The sequence below is a fragment of the Phaethon lepturus genome, unplaced genomic scaffold (genome assembly GCF_000687285.1).
Source record: "Phaethon lepturus isolate BGI_N335 unplaced genomic scaffold, ASM68728v1 scaffold39907, whole genome shotgun sequence".
NCBI classification, from domain to species: Eukaryota; Metazoa; Chordata; class Aves; order Phaethontiformes; family Phaethontidae; genus Phaethon; species Phaethon lepturus.
In genome coordinates, this window is record NW_010551870.1 from 42,946 (window position 1) to 61,965 (window position 19,020).

General features: G+C 35.5%; 1 protein-coding gene across 2 annotated transcripts in view; it reads right to left on the bottom strand.

Moving 5' to 3' along the window:
- Positions 1-19,020, bottom strand: part of EFTUD1 (elongation factor Tu GTP binding domain containing 1) — an 80,026-nt gene that overhangs the window by 23,488 nt on the left and 37,518 nt on the right. For both annotated transcript variants that reach the window (XM_010291058.1, XM_010291059.1), the window contains 2 exons: positions 4,077-4,208; positions 1,399-1,546 (listed from right to left, as the gene is read on the bottom strand). In XM_010291058.1, the coding sequence (XP_010289360.1) occupies positions 1,399-1,546; positions 4,077-4,208 (280 nt within the window). The remainder of the gene's footprint in view (positions 1-1,398; positions 1,547-4,076; positions 4,209-19,020) is intronic.

Sequence of the window (19,020 nt, forward strand, 5' to 3'; positions counted from 1 at the left end):
ATAGGCTCAGAGTTGTGTATCCTTCTTAACCACTCATGAGGACTGAGCAGGTTCACTAAACGACAACAAAAGGACTAACCAAAATTTCTTAAGTTCTGGTAAATTTTAAGAGCGTGATAAAAAAGTTGCAGAGAAAAGCAAATGTAATTGTAAGCTTTATTTCCATGGGACTCAAACCCAGGAGATCTATCCTTTCTGCCATTTTTCCATGCACTTGTATTATACTAAAAAAACCAAAAAAACTCCATGCCACCACCACCATCTTCATTCTCTTCATTTCTCATTCTGAACAGGGTAATTTAGTGCCCTTATGCTTAGTATTTGCAGTACTCTTTGGACAGAAAGTTCTAAAAATTTCCATTGTAAAATGCAGAAAATAAAATGTTCAAAGTTAAAAGGTCTAAGTTATTACTCTATTCAAAAACAGCTAATTAGGAAGAAAGAATAAAAATAAATTTAGGGAAATTAAGCAGAACATCCATATTTAATCATTTAGATAAACATGAATGACTGATCCTTTATTTGTTTCCATGTCTCTTCACATCTTTGACAATAAGTATCAATAGAACATAATTTTCTAAACACACACTGGGAAAGCTAAAATTAAATATGTGCCTTTTGAAAGTTTTGATTAAAATCTTGACAAAGACAGTGTAGTTTCAACTCAACAGAACCTCCTCAGTTTCTGTAATTACTCCCAAAACGTCAACTCTTCAAAACTTGGTTGATACAATTATCACAGATGCCAAGATCAGAATCCTGCCCCACAAAATCAGGTTTGCTTTTTGGTTGAGAGAGAAAATGACAGTAAATGCATGTGGACAGAAGTACCAGAGATCTTGTAGTAAATGAAGTTATAGGAAAGTACTGTTTCAGACAATCGTTCTTCTACCATTTGAAGAAACATTAGAAGAAACTAAACGTATGCATTTATGCTTGCAGAATGTACTGCTCATAAATACAGAACAGATTAACATTAAAAAAAAGAAATAAATGTGAAGAGCAAAGGAACAGGATAGAGTGTGCACATAAAACTTTGGTCTTGTTGCTTTCTAATTTTTGGGAGTTCATTTATCAGACATGATTCCCCTCACATTTATTTTGTACAAATGGTGCATTACATTCTTAATTCGACTCCTGAACCTATTGCAATTTATCATTTCTAGAAAAGTGCCCAAAAGGTGTATAAGATGTAGAAAAGTGATGAACTAGTGGCTTCTGCCCACCTGCAGGTAATTTTATTGCTACAAAAAGGTACATTTATGATCCAATGGTAAAAACCGTTGGTGGACAAAGCTTCTACTTTACCAGAATATAAATCAAAGATATGCATCTGACAAAGAAATAGAACAGACACCTACAGAACTAAAAATATTTCTTCCTCCTTGCCCCTCTAACCTTTCTTTCAGGTCATCCAAGCAACGCTGAAGATGAACTTCTCCTGCTGTCACTAGCACATGTTCTCCTGTCTCCTGGATTAAAACTTGGACACATGGATCAGCTTGGTTTAAAAGCTTCATTCCTCTGACCAGCTGAGGCATATCACCTGGCAAAATAAGGTATTATTAACAAAGCCATACTGAAGAAGGAATACTTGAAGTAGGATATACTTAATGTGAGAAATAGTAACACTCATTTTCATGGAAATCTAAACACAAATACGTATTTTAGGAATACTCAAAAACTTTCAGCTAAGTTCTGAGGCCTTTCTGGGGCTGAATTTCTGCTGAGTCACGAAGTCACAAAGTCTGAGTCACAAAGAGTGACACGGTTTACGAGCAGCAACTGAAGACATAAGCTATACTCATAATTTGTCACCAAGAATTTATGTACTGATGATAAAATTCATATTACACAATCATAACCATGGTACACATTTGAATGGATTGCACTTTTTTTTTAACATTGTTTTACAATAGGTTTAGTATACCAAGCTAGCTATTGACTGTGACTATGTTATCTTGCTTCCTATATACGATTAAGTACAGATACAGCTCATAAAGAGCTCATAATTCATTAAAAAAATTGAATGTTACTGATATGAAGTGATTTAAAATTTCAGGATTTCCCTCCTCTTTTTCAGAAATTATCGAGAGAGAGAACCTTTCTTATTTATTACATTTGTTTAAAGTCATCTTTCAGTAAATAACTATTTCTTTGCAATTTTTCATGGCTGAGTTTGGCAACCTGTAAATTGCTAATGCTTAAAATGCTCCAAAGACATAAATAATAACATGTTAACTTTACTAAAATAAGAGCAAAAATTATTGCATATGGATTACTTAGAAGTCATAATAGTCAAGCACAGGAATAATAAGCACAGGAATGATTTAAACTAGCTGGAAGGCACTGAAAAGCTTTAATGCTATTACAACCTGAAAAAGGAAAAAAATCAGGAATGTGAGAGCTTTTCAGTGCAACAAAACACATCTGTCCCTAAAATGAAGGTGTTTAAAAAGAGTTGCCTTAAAGTTAATGGAGAATGAATGACCACAGCTGAGTCAAATTTGGCTAGATTACATCAAAGCTATGCATAAACACCTCGTGTCAGCAGCCTTTCATAATTAATAGAATTTTTAAAAATTAATTATGATTCCTTTTTCTTATTTTACATATGGGGTAAAGAATACCCACAAGCTTTCTAGGAATGCATATTCATATTCAGAAGGAAGAGTGACATTAAACTTCTCATTCACTTGGAGACTATTAAAAGAAACATGATATTGTATATTTAATGCTAAGCTTGTAAGGGTATAAAGTATCCTTGAAAACCAGACATAAAAATAAACAAAAAGTGGAAAAAAAATACAGTGTTAGTTCACATGGCCAATACAGTTGAACAAAGACTTTCAACTTTTTTCTGCATTTAAGCCCTTTGAGAGGGATAAATAGTTTAGTTTTGTTTTTTTTTTCTTTTAGAGCTTATGGTAACCATACAGGAAGATTTTGACATGAATGTGAAAACATGCAGTAATTTTGTAAAATACGCATCGGGAAATAATTTGTATTTAATTCAGTAATTTTTCCAAATAAGCAGATGCAATTTTCAATTTTGAATGTTTGCTGTGGAAATTCAAGGAACCCACATGTGACAATGTGTTAGTGCCACCTCAAGACTACATGCAGCTCACTGGACAGTTGATTGCTTCCAAGCTGAGCCTGCAACGGCCAAATTTTGCTTGTCGTCCTGTTATTGCAAGAAGCAGCTGACTTTCAGGAGACTTTTGGAAGTGTAGCTACCTTTGAAGCTTCTGTCCCTCTAACAAACTTAGTTCAAACCATAGATTCAGAAGTTAACCCGGAAGAAAAAATAAGCAATGGTGTAAGAATGACATAGCTTCATTCCCTTAAGGGAAAAAAATTGCCCCAAAATCGGTCAGTAGTTCTAGAATCACATTCCTTTAACATTTTCAACTTAATGCTACATTTAGTAGAATCAGTAATTTCCAATACTTTCGAAACTGCTTTAACAAATGCAGGATGTGCAATATATGATTATCTGTTATTCACACACAGGGGACAAATAGCTGCTAACCTGTCCAAGCACTTTCTAAAAAAAATGTAACCTCAGTGTTGGAGCACTTCGTAAGTGAATAGAAAGCCAGTTATTTTGGTTCTACTAACATTACAACAAGAAATGGAAATTGGGCTGAAATGCAAATATAGCCAGAGATACATTACTCTCTGGGGTATACAGGTGGGTGGGTGTCCATTAGAAGCAGTACTGCAAATCTGTACCATAAGCTTAACAATATAGGGTAAAAGAATGTCAGCAGAAATGAAAAACCCAAGGAATACTGAACCTTTAGTATCACATACTGTCTTACTTGTGGAACACCTAAGTCTGACCATAAAGGGCACAACAAAGTCTTCTGTATCTCATCTACTGAGACATGAGCTAGCCAGCTCATGGACAATAAAGTATGGCCCTCTAGGCAACATATATATTCGTTTTATACTGGGTCAGCCTCTGATTCAGTGGATAGATCATAAACTTGCCAAATCACTAAGGGTGGGAAGCTGCATTGCTACCACATTGAATTTGCATTACTATCTCCGTTCTCCTTTAAACTTACTTGGATGTTTTGGTTCAACAGCTACCCGCACAATTGGTGTAGCTTCAAAGTTGAGAGGTGTAAATGGTGGACAAGCTGGCGATGTTGACAGTGTTGCAGACTTTAGCACAAAATCTTGCAGGCCTCCTATGCCTAATACAAATTAGAAAAAGAAAAGCAAAACAACAAAAAACAAATCACTCACTGTCATATTAACTGAGACTAAAGACATGATCATCAAGCTAAAAAAAGCTGAAGTTATTCTAATGACAAAAATCAGATTCAAAAATTCTTCACTGTTCATATAAAGTATCTGTTAAAATATTTGTGCATAATCTGGTTACTCAAGTCTCTGGTGTGACATTCAATATTTAGTCTCACAGTTCCCATCGTATTCCCTCTGTATTTTAAAAAGGCATGTTTGTAATGCTGAAGAACAGAAAGGACATGAGGACCTTTTTCCCTTCTAGTATGTCCAGTTCTTTGTACAGCTCAGACTTATTTTTGGCGGTTTAAATTTAGAAAAATGTAGACTGCAAGAGCCCTCTAAAGGTCATCTAGTCCAACCTCCAGCCCAAAGAAGGGCTAACTTCAAAGTTAGATCAAGTTGCTCAGCACCTTGTCCAGTCAAGTTTTAAAACCTGTAATGATGGAGACTGCACAGCTTCTGTTGGCAAAGCTCCTCCAGTGCTTAATTATTCTTATTGTGAAAAATGCATTTTTTTTCTCCTCCCCACCCCCTGCAACTCCCTTATGCCCATTTGGGATTCCCCTTTTCTGCAACGTGAATCTTGTAAAATTCAATTTATCACACAGTAAGCTATTAATTTTAATCCTAATATATTTTATAATGCTGGCAAGTTGGAGAAAACTAAGCTTAAATTGCAGTGATAAGAAAAAATATAGAAAAAAATATTAGCTATAAATCTTCAAAATAGCTGCTGTAAATGCCTATTTAGTCTTGGCTGGCTGGCATATTTAAGAGAATTTGAAATTATTGCACTCAAATTCCTAACCAAACAGGACATCATTCATAATTTAGTCAGAGCTATAAAGACACTAGTAGAAGTGTTTGAGTAATAAAGAAAACAAATAAAGCTGATATTGAGATATACAGTCACTTTTCCTGATTCTCCTTCAACTGCAAGTAATAAGCATTGCAGTACTTCTAATGGAGTATAAATTAAATGCACATGTAACTTATTACAAGAAAACTGAAACCTTTAGCTCATAATCTACACCTGCTTAAAAATTTAAATCTGCAATCCCTAGATTATAGTATATTCATGCTCCTTCCTCCTCAATCTCTCCTATATGCCCAAGTAGCGATAAGCAGAGAAGTTCGTAACCCCAGCTCCCCATTATCACCCTAATACTTTTCCATGTTCTTTTTTGGCTTAGTCTTCTTTATTTGAGGCCAGAAGCAAAGAGGGTCAGCTTCCACCCTATGAGATCATGATGGAGTTTAAGTTCTGAAAAGCCAGTCTGCTGTAGTTATCTGCAGAATCAGGCTGTTTCTACAGCTCTGACGGCTGAATGTTTGGCCAGTAGGATATGCCAAAACCTGAAATGTCACTATTGAAGAAAACCTGCCTCAAAATAACTGGAAGCAGAACAACATTCAGCAGCTTTAAATGCAGGACAGCAGATGCTACAAAGAAAATAAATCTGCATAAACTCTGTGTCGCACCTGACCTATGACCAGCATGTATTTCCTCTTTTTCACTTATTCAACATGTGGTTTGAATGAAAAACAAATGCTGGATCATCATCACCACCAGGGACTGAGAAAAGGGATGGGTCCATTTTATTCTGATATTCTCCAGCTGGTAAAAGGAAAATGATTTAGAGTGGGAGGTGAACAGCTTCTTTTCACAGTGTAATGTGAACCGGAGAAATCAAGTTACCAAATCTTACTTCAGATAGACTCACTCTTTTCTTAAGACACATTACTGTACTCTGACTACCATGAAGAAAACTTAAAGCTCTCTGCTCTTTTGTCTCACTTCTGAGGTTAAAAATACATGAGTTATACTAGTGTCTGGCAACACTAATACATTACAAATAACAAAATCCATCAGTTTTCATGAAAATGTTACGCTTACAACCTGAACACTTCAATTGCTTCACTGTGTGTGCTAGCATAGAGCAGCATCTAGCCCTGACGAATCTATTTAATGTGCAAATTCTTAGTAACGAATATTGGCCAAAGAAATCCATAAATATTAAAGGTTCTTGGACACTTTTTTTGCACAATATGACTATGAGCAAGTAACCACTCATGTATTTTCTGAATAATATTAGATGAAGATGTAACATAACTAATTCCAAAGTACCACATGACATGTCAATGGAAAAATTCTACTATGATGCTGACACATCAATCTTAAACTCACTGAAATTTACAGTGTCTCAAATGTATATTGAGACGTTAACTATTTGAATGGACTTAGAAAAGCCACTCCAAAATGAAGTTTATAAATATGCCTCCCATTTTAAGATTGTTTTTGTCCTGTTCAGCCCTTGAAGAAAGACATCATTATAACATACATAGTTTTCTTTTTGTAGTACAATAATTTTCAAAAAGAAAGGAACCAAAGATGAGAAAAAACTGCTTAAGCAAGGAAGGCGAGAAGTGAGACAAACTACTGCTCTTTTGTTTAAGGTTAGAGAATGAAATATTAAAATGTATTGCAAGTATTTTTGAATAATCACCTCTCAAAAAACAACCTAGTCTACAAAGTATGCAGTCTGTCACACAAACAAACATGCACACCAGTAGGCAGTTTGTTGTACATTGCTTTTATTTATTTTTATTTTTTAAGAGAAGCTGGAGTTTAAAATGTCTATAGGGATTTTTAAACCTGAGTATTAACTTGATCAGGAAACTGCTGCTTTTTATTAACTCTGCTTGTGGTGTGTCACTTAATGTCTATACAAAAAAAAATGCTGAATTCTCACTGTTCAGGGGAGTGTGTAAACTTCAAACACACAAGAGTTTATTAAAAACTCCTTATTAGAAATATCACATACTTTGCTGTGTAACACTACTTCTAACACTGTACTTGGTAGCAAAGCCTTTTCTACCCAGTCAAGGGTCAAATCACCTTTACAGATTTTGTAATGTAAGGCAAATAGCCATATCTACTACTATATTTTTTTCTTGTGCACGGTCTTGTTGAGATTAAGGGGATTACAGTGTAGAGAACAGCAAAGCAAGTTACCCATGCTTAAACGTCAGGCCTACCAAGGGATACCATATGAGATTTGATATGTGGCGATGAGATAGGAGACTAGATTTTTTTTTTCTTAAATTTGTCATCTAAATGCTTTGCTCCTACAGCGGAACAATATTTTTGTTTTGCAAAAGCATTCCCACACACTACTGGTCAATAAAGAAACACAGTGCCTGAACTCAACTGGACTTGAATAATAACAGACTCTGAAAAATACCACTCTCCTGGGCTCTGTCTATGTGCCAAGGACGTCACCGAAAGAAAGGTACATTTTACAAAGCTTAACACTCAGACAGAAACATACCGAGTAGCATTAGTTCTATGAACTTGATACCATCTTTAAAAGAAACAGGCAAGACTTCAAATATTATGTGGAGTTATAATTTTAAAAGGTTACATATTATCTCTCTTGTCCTAAAGAAGCCAATCCTACACATAATTGTTTATCAAACTGATTTTTGCTAGCATATATTCAGTATAGTCCACATTTATAGAAACGTAAGCAGTTGCTTACTTCATAGACTATATTCAGATTACTCTGACAAATCATTCACAGTGACCAACACTAAACATATTTCAAAGTATTCGAGTTGTTATGTCAACAGTAATCGTCAATCTGTATGTTGAAAATAAGACTTCCTCTTAATAGACAAGGAACTCATTAAAAGCCTCTGCTTTTTTTAATGGTCTTAAGGAAGACCTTCCAAGTTTGGTTGTTTGTCATTTAAAGTAGACCAAATTATGGTATACATCAGGGAGAATTATTACACAGATGGAGAAATGTCAGCTTCATAAAGGTCCTTCTTTTGTTGACTACTTTCTATTACTTGCCCTAGAAGATAAGAATATTAAATCAAGTATATACCTACTTGTATCACCAGTGTTTTTACCACATGATAGAAACTAAATGGTAAAAACAGATAAGAACATCATGACTGAAATTTTCAAAAGGAGTAGGAGATTTAAGACAAGCCTCCATTTACTTTTCACTGCTGTGTCTTGCTGGTAACCACTACACCTTAGACACTAATTTTGCAGCCTCTAAAGTATACTCCTCCAGCTGAATTCAGCTATAAACATCTGAACACATAATAGATCAACTTCAAGATATATGTAATTATTTTCCTTTGATCTAGAAAGATTTAGCATTTCGTGTCCTTTCAAGATGCAAAAAATGAAGCAGACACCGCCACCATGCATAACTTCTAACAGATAAGGAAATAATTTAGTTTGCAGTGTGAAAATCAAACAAAGAAGAATGACAGCTGTTTAAATTTTAACTTCTGCCACATTGTTATTAGCCTCACCACATTAGTTCAGTGCATCTTTATCTTCTCTCACTGATTATATCACCACTTAAGAATCCTTGGCTGCTTTGGAATGGAGACATGTCAAGCTTTGGACTAACACTGTAAGGAACTAAGTAAAGCAAAAAGCTAACGTTAATCTTCCCAGTTAAGGCTCTGTCTCCACTTAAATATATCATTTCTTATCAACATTGTTTGTTTAGAAAGATTAAGACTTTACAATATGCGAAGCCTCCTGGTTTAAATGCTCCATGCACTGCGCTATGTATCAGTGAAGAACTACCATGCAAGCTCATTCGTAATTCATGTAAAAGGTGTGATGCAAACTTCTGTACCTCTACACAATCTGAAATCCTAAAACAAGCATGTGCCCTTTGTTTCAAAGGGAGTGTACAAACAGACTAAGACCTCTATAATTTTCTTTGGGCAGCAATACAAGTACTTTTTTTTCCTCCCTAGTGAGGGACATTTGAAAAGAAGTATTTTTAAAAGGTGCTCCAAAAAACACGTATGAGAAAATAAATTCACAAATCCACCTTAAAAATATGATTCGCTCTTAGATGTTTCCAGTTTCTCCTTAAAGCAAATAGGCTAAAAGCCAGCTAAAACAAACAGAAAGGCAAAATGTATTTGCCAAAATTAAATAATTTTAAAATTAATGCAAATAACTCCGTATCAGTCACCACTCTCCTTCGCATCTAGCCACAGATTTCTCCTTTTCCCAATATCTAGCATAAGCCTAGAAAAGATTATACCATTAGCACACTGCTACCTATTAGGGTGACTAATATTGGTTCACTCTCTCCATGTACACTTTAAGCATCCGCCTCCATCCTTCCATTACTATCCCTAATTAAAAAAAAAAAAAAAAAAAAGAAAAATAGAAGGATTTTGCAAGGTGAAAATGGCTTTTGGTAGGATTAAACTCAGTTACAATAGTATGCCCTTTATATCTGAGGAATCTTAAAATGTTTTACAAATTACTTGGGATTAAAGTATGGTAACTGTAGGGACTTTGGGCAAGTAGCTACTATGGCTTAAGAACCCCCCTGTATCGTAAGTTTTTCACCTCAGATTTTAAGCATGTTTCTCTTGAGTCTCATGGGCACTGCACAGAGACATCTGAGGGCAGAACTTGACCTTTCTATATTAGAAACTGTTTCTGGAAGGGAAGGGAATGTAAATCAAGACACAGACCACATTCTAGCTGGGATTTCATCAACTTTTTCCATAATACAGACCACATGTTAGCACAGATTGCCGGTGAGCCTCCTCTTCTCATCTGTAATTGTGCACTTCCCCCTCAATTGTTCTTACTTGCTTCTGAGGCAAGTGAAACTGCATTTATGGAAAACAGAATATTGTAAAGTACGTGCAAGACTTCAGCTGTTCTCAGTAGTTTCCAATCATTTTACAGAAGAAGTTAATTCAACATTTTCTTTTGTATTTCATTTCCTCTACCCCCATGTGGTTTTTTGAGATCAATCTCTAAAAATGACCAGTATCCAACAGGCTGTAGAAGTCTCTGCCCCAGCTTCTTCATGAGTTTCAAAGAAAAAAGTTCTACCTAAATACGTGCTTGAGATCAACAAGCACAAACATGACTTCAGTTCCTCAATACAAAGGTGTTAAGTTATGCTTTTATTGTAAAACTTTACTTTTAGGTTCACAGCAGTTTGAGGGCAAGTTGAGCATAACTTTCTGATGACAGTAAACTCAGCCATATTACTAATCATGTTGTTACAAAATTCCCTGTGCCTAAGGGACACAATCATGCGATAGGACATTAAATGCAGTAAGCCACTTTTGGTACAAGAAGCACCTCAATACTTTAGTACCAAATCATCAAGCAGTAGAAGATGAAAAAGTGCTAGGAGGCCCCACTGAGTTCTTTTGGGAAAAAGACTAGCAGTTCAAAAACCAAAACTGTCTGCTTTTAGAACTGCAAGGAAAGCAATAATACAATCTAATAGCATGTTCCACTAAAATTTCCATTGCAAGATTATAGTTTCTAAGAGGATTGCAAACATATATAATGAGTAAACAAGCATCATTTATCTTTCGCTGAGAGTCTCTGGAAAAAAAGTACTATATATTTAATTAAGTGCTTAGACTGCATGACAACATATGTTTCCTAACTGGTGATTGAGTTGACAATTGTAATTATGAACCTTCCTATGCTTCCCTCAGACTAGACTACAAGTTCAAGGAAGCTATAAAAAAACCTTTACATTAAATGGTAACATCTTTGAAATTATAAAGTGAATGGATAGAGATCTACCTCCATTCAGTGTTTGTCAAGAAGCAAACACCAAAGCTGAGTCAGGAACTTGTTTGCTAAAATACAAATTTATCTTAAAGTAAACAGAATTAAACAAAAAAATCAGTCAACAGTCTAAATTTGACTTCTGGGTTTACAAATAGGTGTAGACAAAATGATATATTGATTTCCTTAAGCTGCTTAATGAAGCAAATAAATATAGAAGATTAAAGTATTTCAGATAATGATGTTTTTCTTATACTACAGAATTATTTCATCTGTTATGCCGTACTAATTTGTGGAGTTCAAAAGTAAATGATCCTGATTTTTAAATATTTACAGTTAAACTTAATTTTAGCACAGAGACTTAGAAAGTTCATGCTTAGATCTGTAACCTCTCTATTCCTCTTTATATATTATGAAATCAATGACATCATAGCGTCACAAAAAAAAAGTAAAAAAAAAAAAATTTACTCCAATTTAAGTTACGTTAATCTTTTTAACTATAAAGTGTTCTTTATAAAGGCACTGAACAGTACCTTTTGTGGTTTTATAAAAACGTTAGTGCTACTTAGCAGTATACATATAATATATTTTGCCTGAGCCCAAACACTATAGTTCCTTTCCACACACCAGCTCAACTTGAGATCATTTGAAAGCAGGGATACCAAACAACAGTAAATATGTGGACAGATCTTTGTACAATGTGACCACATAGGCACTGGAACTAGCTTCAGTTAGCCCATACATAACGTTAATACTTCCATTACTGCATGTGGAAAGCATTTAGCATCATACAAAACTCTTCAAGGGTTTCTGAAACACAAACCAAATTTTAGATTTATAATTACTTTGAATAAATTATTTTTATTTAACCTGACAGCAACACATCTGAATTTACTTAATTTTTTAAAAAATTACTACCAGAACTTCAGAGGCAGTTCAGCACGGTTGCTCTCCCAAATAAATGGAATTTAGGAATGGTTGTTTCAACATACTTAACTTTGATAATCTAAAAGTCCTTTGAAATGCTGATTTGTTAGGGTTTTTACTACTAGTAGTAAACATGCTTTTGTAAACAAATCCATGAAATTGCATACTGTACTGGAAAACAGATCTGGTGAATTCATATGGAACATCCTATGCAAGAGAAAAAATTTTGCCCAGCAATCTTCTAAGGAAAAAGAAAGCCTTGCAAACAATAGCGCATTAACTACGGTCTCTAAAGAGAATATGTATTTTTTGGAGATGAGAAATGTCTCACAGGTGCAGCTCTGGATATTTCTAGGAAACCTCCCTACTTTGTCCCACAGATAAACACATGGTAGTCATCTACTGATGTTTTCTACTGGTTCAATGAGAAAAGTATTAAAAAAAAAAAAAAAAAATTCTTTCATTTGTAATTCCTATGTTGAAACTCTCCTAGACTTCATCTACAATGTTGACATCTGCCTTGTAGAAGACAGAAAAAGTTGGGGCTATAGACCCTTCATAAGGCTGTTTTGTACATAATTATAAACTGATAATAAGTCTTGTCCATGAAAAAATGTCAACAAAACCCAAGAAAACGTTGAAGTGCTTGGCAGAATGCTTTAGTTTAAGTATTGATATCAATACCTAATTAAGTTTGCAAAAGGAACATAATACTAAGAGACCTAAGATCCTTCATCCTCATAGTAGTAGAAGAACAAGACAATCTCTATGTTCCAGCAGTCCTCTAGCAAAGACATAGTTTATATTCCTTATATTTTGGAAGTTAAAGAGGCAAAAACACAAAGTATTTTAAAATAAACCTCTCTGGCTCACTGAATATATCATATTAATTATATCAGGAAAAAGCAGAGCAATCATAATTCTACTCTTTTGCAAGACGACCATTAATACAGTTAGCTGTATACAGCTGCTTAGTTTTGGAAATGTATTAAAATAGGATCCTATTTTGTTAGGTCTGTAACATGAACAGAATATATATTGGAAGTATTCATCAAAACAATAACTTCTCACTTTATTAAAATATTTTTAAAATTTCACCTGCATTGAAATGTATATAGAACTTCCAAAGACAGGGAAGGGGGAGGCAGCAGCCGGAGGCTGAGAGGAAAAACCACTGAATCAATTGTGCTCTATCAGATTGAGCATGAAAAGTGTTTAACATTAGAGGAAAGGAGACGGAGGCAAAGCCTTTCTATTTAAAAATTGAGTAAAGTTCAATACTTATTTTTAAGTAGACACTGGGAAGACATAAAAACCCATACAATAGTTTAGTATTTTTATAAGAGTACTTAGGGCAAGATGCGAGTGAAGATCTAAAGTTCATTAGGGGTTTTGAGCACGACAGCAAACTGAATTCTTCTAATTTCTTGACCAAATAGCAGAGCAAAATAACTAATCTCAGCTACCAGATCAACAACATCAAACTACTTCTTCTGAAATCAGACTAGCTATAGCACAGTTTAACAACCAACTGACCATTAAAAGAAAATGCAATTTTACATTTTATTCAGATTTAGTAATGTATCCCCAAAATGGGCAGACTTGATGTATATACTGTTTTCTTAAATTGAAGATTATAAAATGTAAGTAACATCTGTTACTTCCCAGAATCAATTATAAGTGGTGGTAAAATTAATGAGGCCTTCAGGCACTGATCTTGCAAGGAATTAATTTTAATCTGTAGAAGTCTTGGAGCTTTTGTCATATTGGTCTAGAAAAAGCTACATGGACATATCGCTACAAGTTCTGCACTACATATCCTAGGTACATGGGGAATTTAGAATCTACTACTAGAAATGCCAATTACAAAAGGTAATGGTAGTTAGTTTAAAAGCTCATTAAATTTGTCCATCCTTGTGCTGGATTTTAGAATTTGTTTAACCGTAGAACACAAATATACTTGATTAACATTTCATCAGTTAAAAAAAGAATATGAGGCCTTTATCATTCAATATATCAGGTAAACGCAAAGACAGACTAATCAGTTTTTAGGATATTTCAGACATCACAAGTAGAAGCAGCACACCAATTACCAAATGTGTACAATATCCTGTGGGAAATACCCTACTGAGTCATCGACCATTTATCCTGTTAACATGTGAGACATGCAAGTAACTAATTAAAATTCAATTTTCCAAGACCTGACCCAATGCCTAATGCTCTCCCTTAAAGGCAAACGCCTCTCCCCCGCCCCCATTACATCTGCCTATAAGTGATTTCTGCTTATTTATTTTGTTGCCTTGGGAAGTTGCCTGAAGTGTTCCGAAGTGCCATGAATAATGGATCACTTCAGTCTATAGTCTGCAGAAGTTGATGTTTATTATAAATACAGTAATTTTCAGGAAAGATAAAGAATAATACAAAATTTTACTTCAAGCTAAAAGAAACCTTTAAATATCTCATTTGTAGTTACAAGCAGTAATATTTTTGGGAATAATTAATTAGAAGAAAGATTCTAACAAAAGAAAGGACATTTCCAATGCCTCAGATTAGGACTCTGACATAATGGGTGCAGAAACAGATGGCATGAGAGGGAACAGGGGATGTCTTAAACACACTTGCTATATCAGCAGCCTAGGAAGGTACTGATAATGAGTTATTTATCATGTGCTCCAGTTTAATTGCAAAATAAATTCCAAAATAAACAGAAAATGCATTCAAATAATAATAATAAAAAAAATTACTGGCACACAAAAACCTATGACTGGCCCATTAATACTGATCTCAGATTGAAAGGCTGAGAAATGCTCCGAATACATCAAAAAAAATTGAGCTAGAATCGTAAAAAATTTTTAGTGAAAGTAAAGACAGAGTTCCAGAAAGTTGTTTCAAAACACACACATTAATCATTGATAAAAGGACCTAAGAAATACAAAATAATGAAATTCTGGAGAAAATGCTATTCAAGCCCTTCATTATTCTGGTTAAAACACTGTCACAGTGATATCACTGTCACAGTGATAAATAAAATTTCTTATTTTTCCACAAAATTAAAACTGTATTTAAATAATGACTTTTATAAGTCAGCTTCATGTTAAGTATTTCTGTCAGTCTGCATCTGTGTAAGCTAAGCATACCAAAATCACGTCTATTTAAAAACATTAAAAAAATATACCTAAACCACAAGACTGCTATTCCTTAACCCCCCAACCTTTTTTCCCCAAAGGAAAGGAAAAAAGACTGGTATTTCCCCCCCGATTTCTGACTGCTTCAGTTAATGTATCATTGGGTTATTACTGTAATTCATAGTCCATATAACTTTGATTTCCTAATATATTGCAAAATATTTTTTAGTAGCTCTAGGCCAAGAAGATGATGGGAAAAAAACATACAGATCATTCTGATACGAGAATTCTTAAGACTACTGCAGAAGACCACATAATCGAATTGGGCTTTAAAATGGAGATTTCAAAATGGAGAAAATCTATTTCAAAATGGAGAAAAGAAATTAAATAGAAATAATCTTGATTTTTAATGCCCCCCTTGCAAAAAAGTAACTAGTAAGATTTAATTTTATTTACATCCCATCAGTCTATGTGCAATGATAACCTCCCCAACACTGCTCCCTTCATTTCTTAAAAACAGGCATGAGCCTCATACTGACAAAAGACACCGGGAAGGGAGCTTGGAGCTTTAAAGGTCCACATCTGGAAAATCCTTAGTGTTTAATTTCCTTTTCAACAGTAACAGCACCAGTCACGGAGTGCTTCATTCGCACTACAGGATAAAAGGAAAAGAGACCCCACTGCAAAAGGTAGTCCAAGAACACCATCTCAAATGCAGCCAGGATGATCTAGCAGCCAGTTGCCATCAAAAACAGCAATCTTGCCCCCACTTCTGGCTTCCCAGCAGCAGCACTGGCATTTGTCAGTCTCTGGGTGAGCCAATTCAGTACTAAATAAACAGGGTAAAACTAACCTAATAAAACACCAATTTTCCTTTTCACCCAATTTTCACTCCCTCAAATCAGAAAGCATTAATACATTTCTAAGACACACTACTCCTGACATATTGTCCAAGAAAAGGCAAATCAACATATTAACTACAGTGAAACTCCTATGGCATGATTGCGCCAACCAGAAGTATAGGTTTAACAGCCAGTATCTTGTAAAACTAGTTAAGGGATCTTTTTTCCCCTCCTGTGCATGTAGAAAGTGGAGCTAACAGCTCATGGTCCTGAAACTAGTTAATTTGTCCCCATGCCCCACCACTACCCCCTCAGGAACTAGACCAGTCTGGCTAACATCTTGCTGACTAAGCAGAAGAGTCCACAGATGCGGTATCATGTATCATCCACAAGCAACAGCAGTGACTCGGCCGCCGCTTCGAGACAAAGCAAAACCTTAAAACACAGAGAGTCAGCTGCTTTTCTGAACAAAAGAAATGTGGCCATTTGCACTGCTAGGTATCAGCTTTAAATGCTTTGGAAGAGTTCTGGCTAGATGAACTTTTTCTACTAAAACTGAAAAGCATTTGTGCTAAAAATGGCTGATTACTTAAAATGATTTTTTTTGGTTGAGAAGCAACACTTCCAACGGAGTATGTCATACTTCCTGACGGGATTATGTACACAAAAGAATCTGTTAAAAACTGAGTATGTTTTTAGTCTCATTTCCAAAGTAAACGCAACTCCTGTAATCACACAGTCTCCCCTCAACAACTTTTAAACATGTTGTCAACTTCCACTAAGTTTACCAGCGAGAGAGAGGAGCGGGTTCCGATATAATTAAGTTTCCACAAGTTATGTAAAATCAATGGCTAAGGACTGAAGGGAGACCAAAATTGGTGAGCTCACTGAAAAAAGGGCCAGCAAAACACGATCATTACATACCCCACTTGGAAGCAGCTGCCTGGTGACCAGCATGTGCATCCTGGCTGGCCAACTGGGACACACACAACTGCACAATAGGAGTAGCTCAGAGGGAAGTTGAGGAATTTAAGGACACCAGTCCACAGGAATCCAGGCTTTGCTAGTACCACTGCTCAGCGAGCTTGCTTTTTGAACATGTCTCTTGTGCAAAAGCTCCAAAAAACGTAACCATCAGGATCCCATACACTTTAGGTGTCATTTTGAAAGCTTCTCAACACACAGCTCTTTGCATCAATGAACTATGCAGGCTGTCTTTAGAGTTCACCCCGTGTGCTTTCAACTTCCCCGTCTTCAACAGCTCCAGCAGACTAAAGAGCAGGGCATTGGTCTGAATGTCTTTCTGACATCTAAGTGCGATAACTGATACAACAAGAACTAACAGAAGGTTCACATTTTCATTTAGATTAATGGGTTCCCAGTCATGAAACTCACAGTGGTTGACCCAATACTTCAATAATGCATAAAGCATGATTTGTACAAATCTTAACGTATGACACTTGGAAAAGACCAAGTATTTAAATGAATATTTGTTGCTCAATACTATGTTTCAGAAATCCAAATAGTCACCGAAACACACTTCTATCAAAGTTGGCAATGATGATACTTCCCCCAGTGAAGCTTAAAATGACAGTAACAGATAAACTGACTTATACCCCATATGTTAACTTAAACAACTATATAAATAACAAGTATGTTTTTTCTATTTCCCTACCAGTACATTGTCTTGGCTCAGGTCTGCTTACATTGAAGTCAACAATAGTGTGCTTAAACCAAGACCAAGTGCCTTTGAAAATCCTGCCCACTTCAAATTCATTAGGATGATGGAAATCTCTGCATTCTGTAAGGAAAAGCTTTCACTCACGTCTCAGCTGGAGTCCTTAAATTCACTGCAATCTTACTGTCTTCACACAGACAGGCCCAGACACAGAGGTGGCAATATAAAAGGCCCACTATCAAATTACGTGAATTATCTACCAAAACATGCCTGCACAAAGGAAGGTTACCAAACGCAAAACCCCACAAAAAACACTAGCTAGAGTCCATGACAGTTATGATAGAAGAGCAGCCTTGGAAAATGGAGCCTCTCATTTTTTCAAATCACTGACTTGAATTTTGCCCAAATGCATTAACTGACCTCACTGGAGAGAATTAGGTAGTAGGGAGCAAGAAAAGTTAGAAAAGAACCATATTTCTTTTAGTCATAATTAGATGCAAAAAGGTACCTAAATTTGGTTCCAGATATCAATGCCAAAATTTCAAAACACAACCAAGTAAAGTCATCAGCTGTTCTACATCTTCAGACAAACAATCAATGGTAACAGCACCTCAAACATTACCCTCATCCACCTATAACTTGAATTAAACCATTCTTTAGTAATAACAAATTCTGAAATCTGAAACTAGAAGTTTTAGCTATGCTTGCTTTTCAATTCATAGTTTTGACACTTAAATTAGAATAGCTATTACTAGATAAGTACAAATGGATTTGAGACTCACACTGCTCAGTTTGCAACCTCTGCAGAAGAATATTTCTAGTAAACATCAGCTCTTCCAATTATTTACTAAATGTTAAACCACTACAAACAATCTACACTTTGAGCCCAAACTATCCAGTGCTGCTCCTTTAACACTGTTGTTTAGCAGTGCTCCACAGTTTGACATCAGTTGATACTCCTAAATATAGCTCTGCCTTAAGTCCCCCCCCACAGTTCACAAGCCAGACAAAGCCAACTTCATGACTCACACGCTGATACAGGCCAAATAACCCTCACAACACTTTTGCAATTTAATGTGAAGCATGAAACAACATCAAAATCTTGTGAAAATATTTAGAAAATAACACACTAAGACATAGCTTTTATTATCAATCTTTCGAGCTTGTAACCTTCCCATTTGTTACAGAGGATTTTGATTCTCTGCAACCGTTTTTGTGTTCAGTGGTGTCATGTGCAGAATTAATTCCAAACTTGCCTTCCTCGCTCAGACTCCCATGCTCTCACTGCAATTCCCTCCTTGCTTCTTCTGAACTCCTGGAAATTTTGGTAACAGCAGACAATAGAAGCAAAGGAGAAACATACAAAGCAATAAAAGGCCTTTGTGGCTAGTTCAAAATGTAGAAGTAGGGGCATTTCACAACCACAGATGGTATTTATTGCAAGAATGCCGTATATTACAGACACTAGGTCTATTACACAATAAGACAAACACTTCTTCACATGCGGGTGTGAAAGCGTGTATCCTGCTCCTCTCTCTGTTACACAGGAGGCCGGGCTAAGATTAGGAAGTGCTCCAGCAGGAA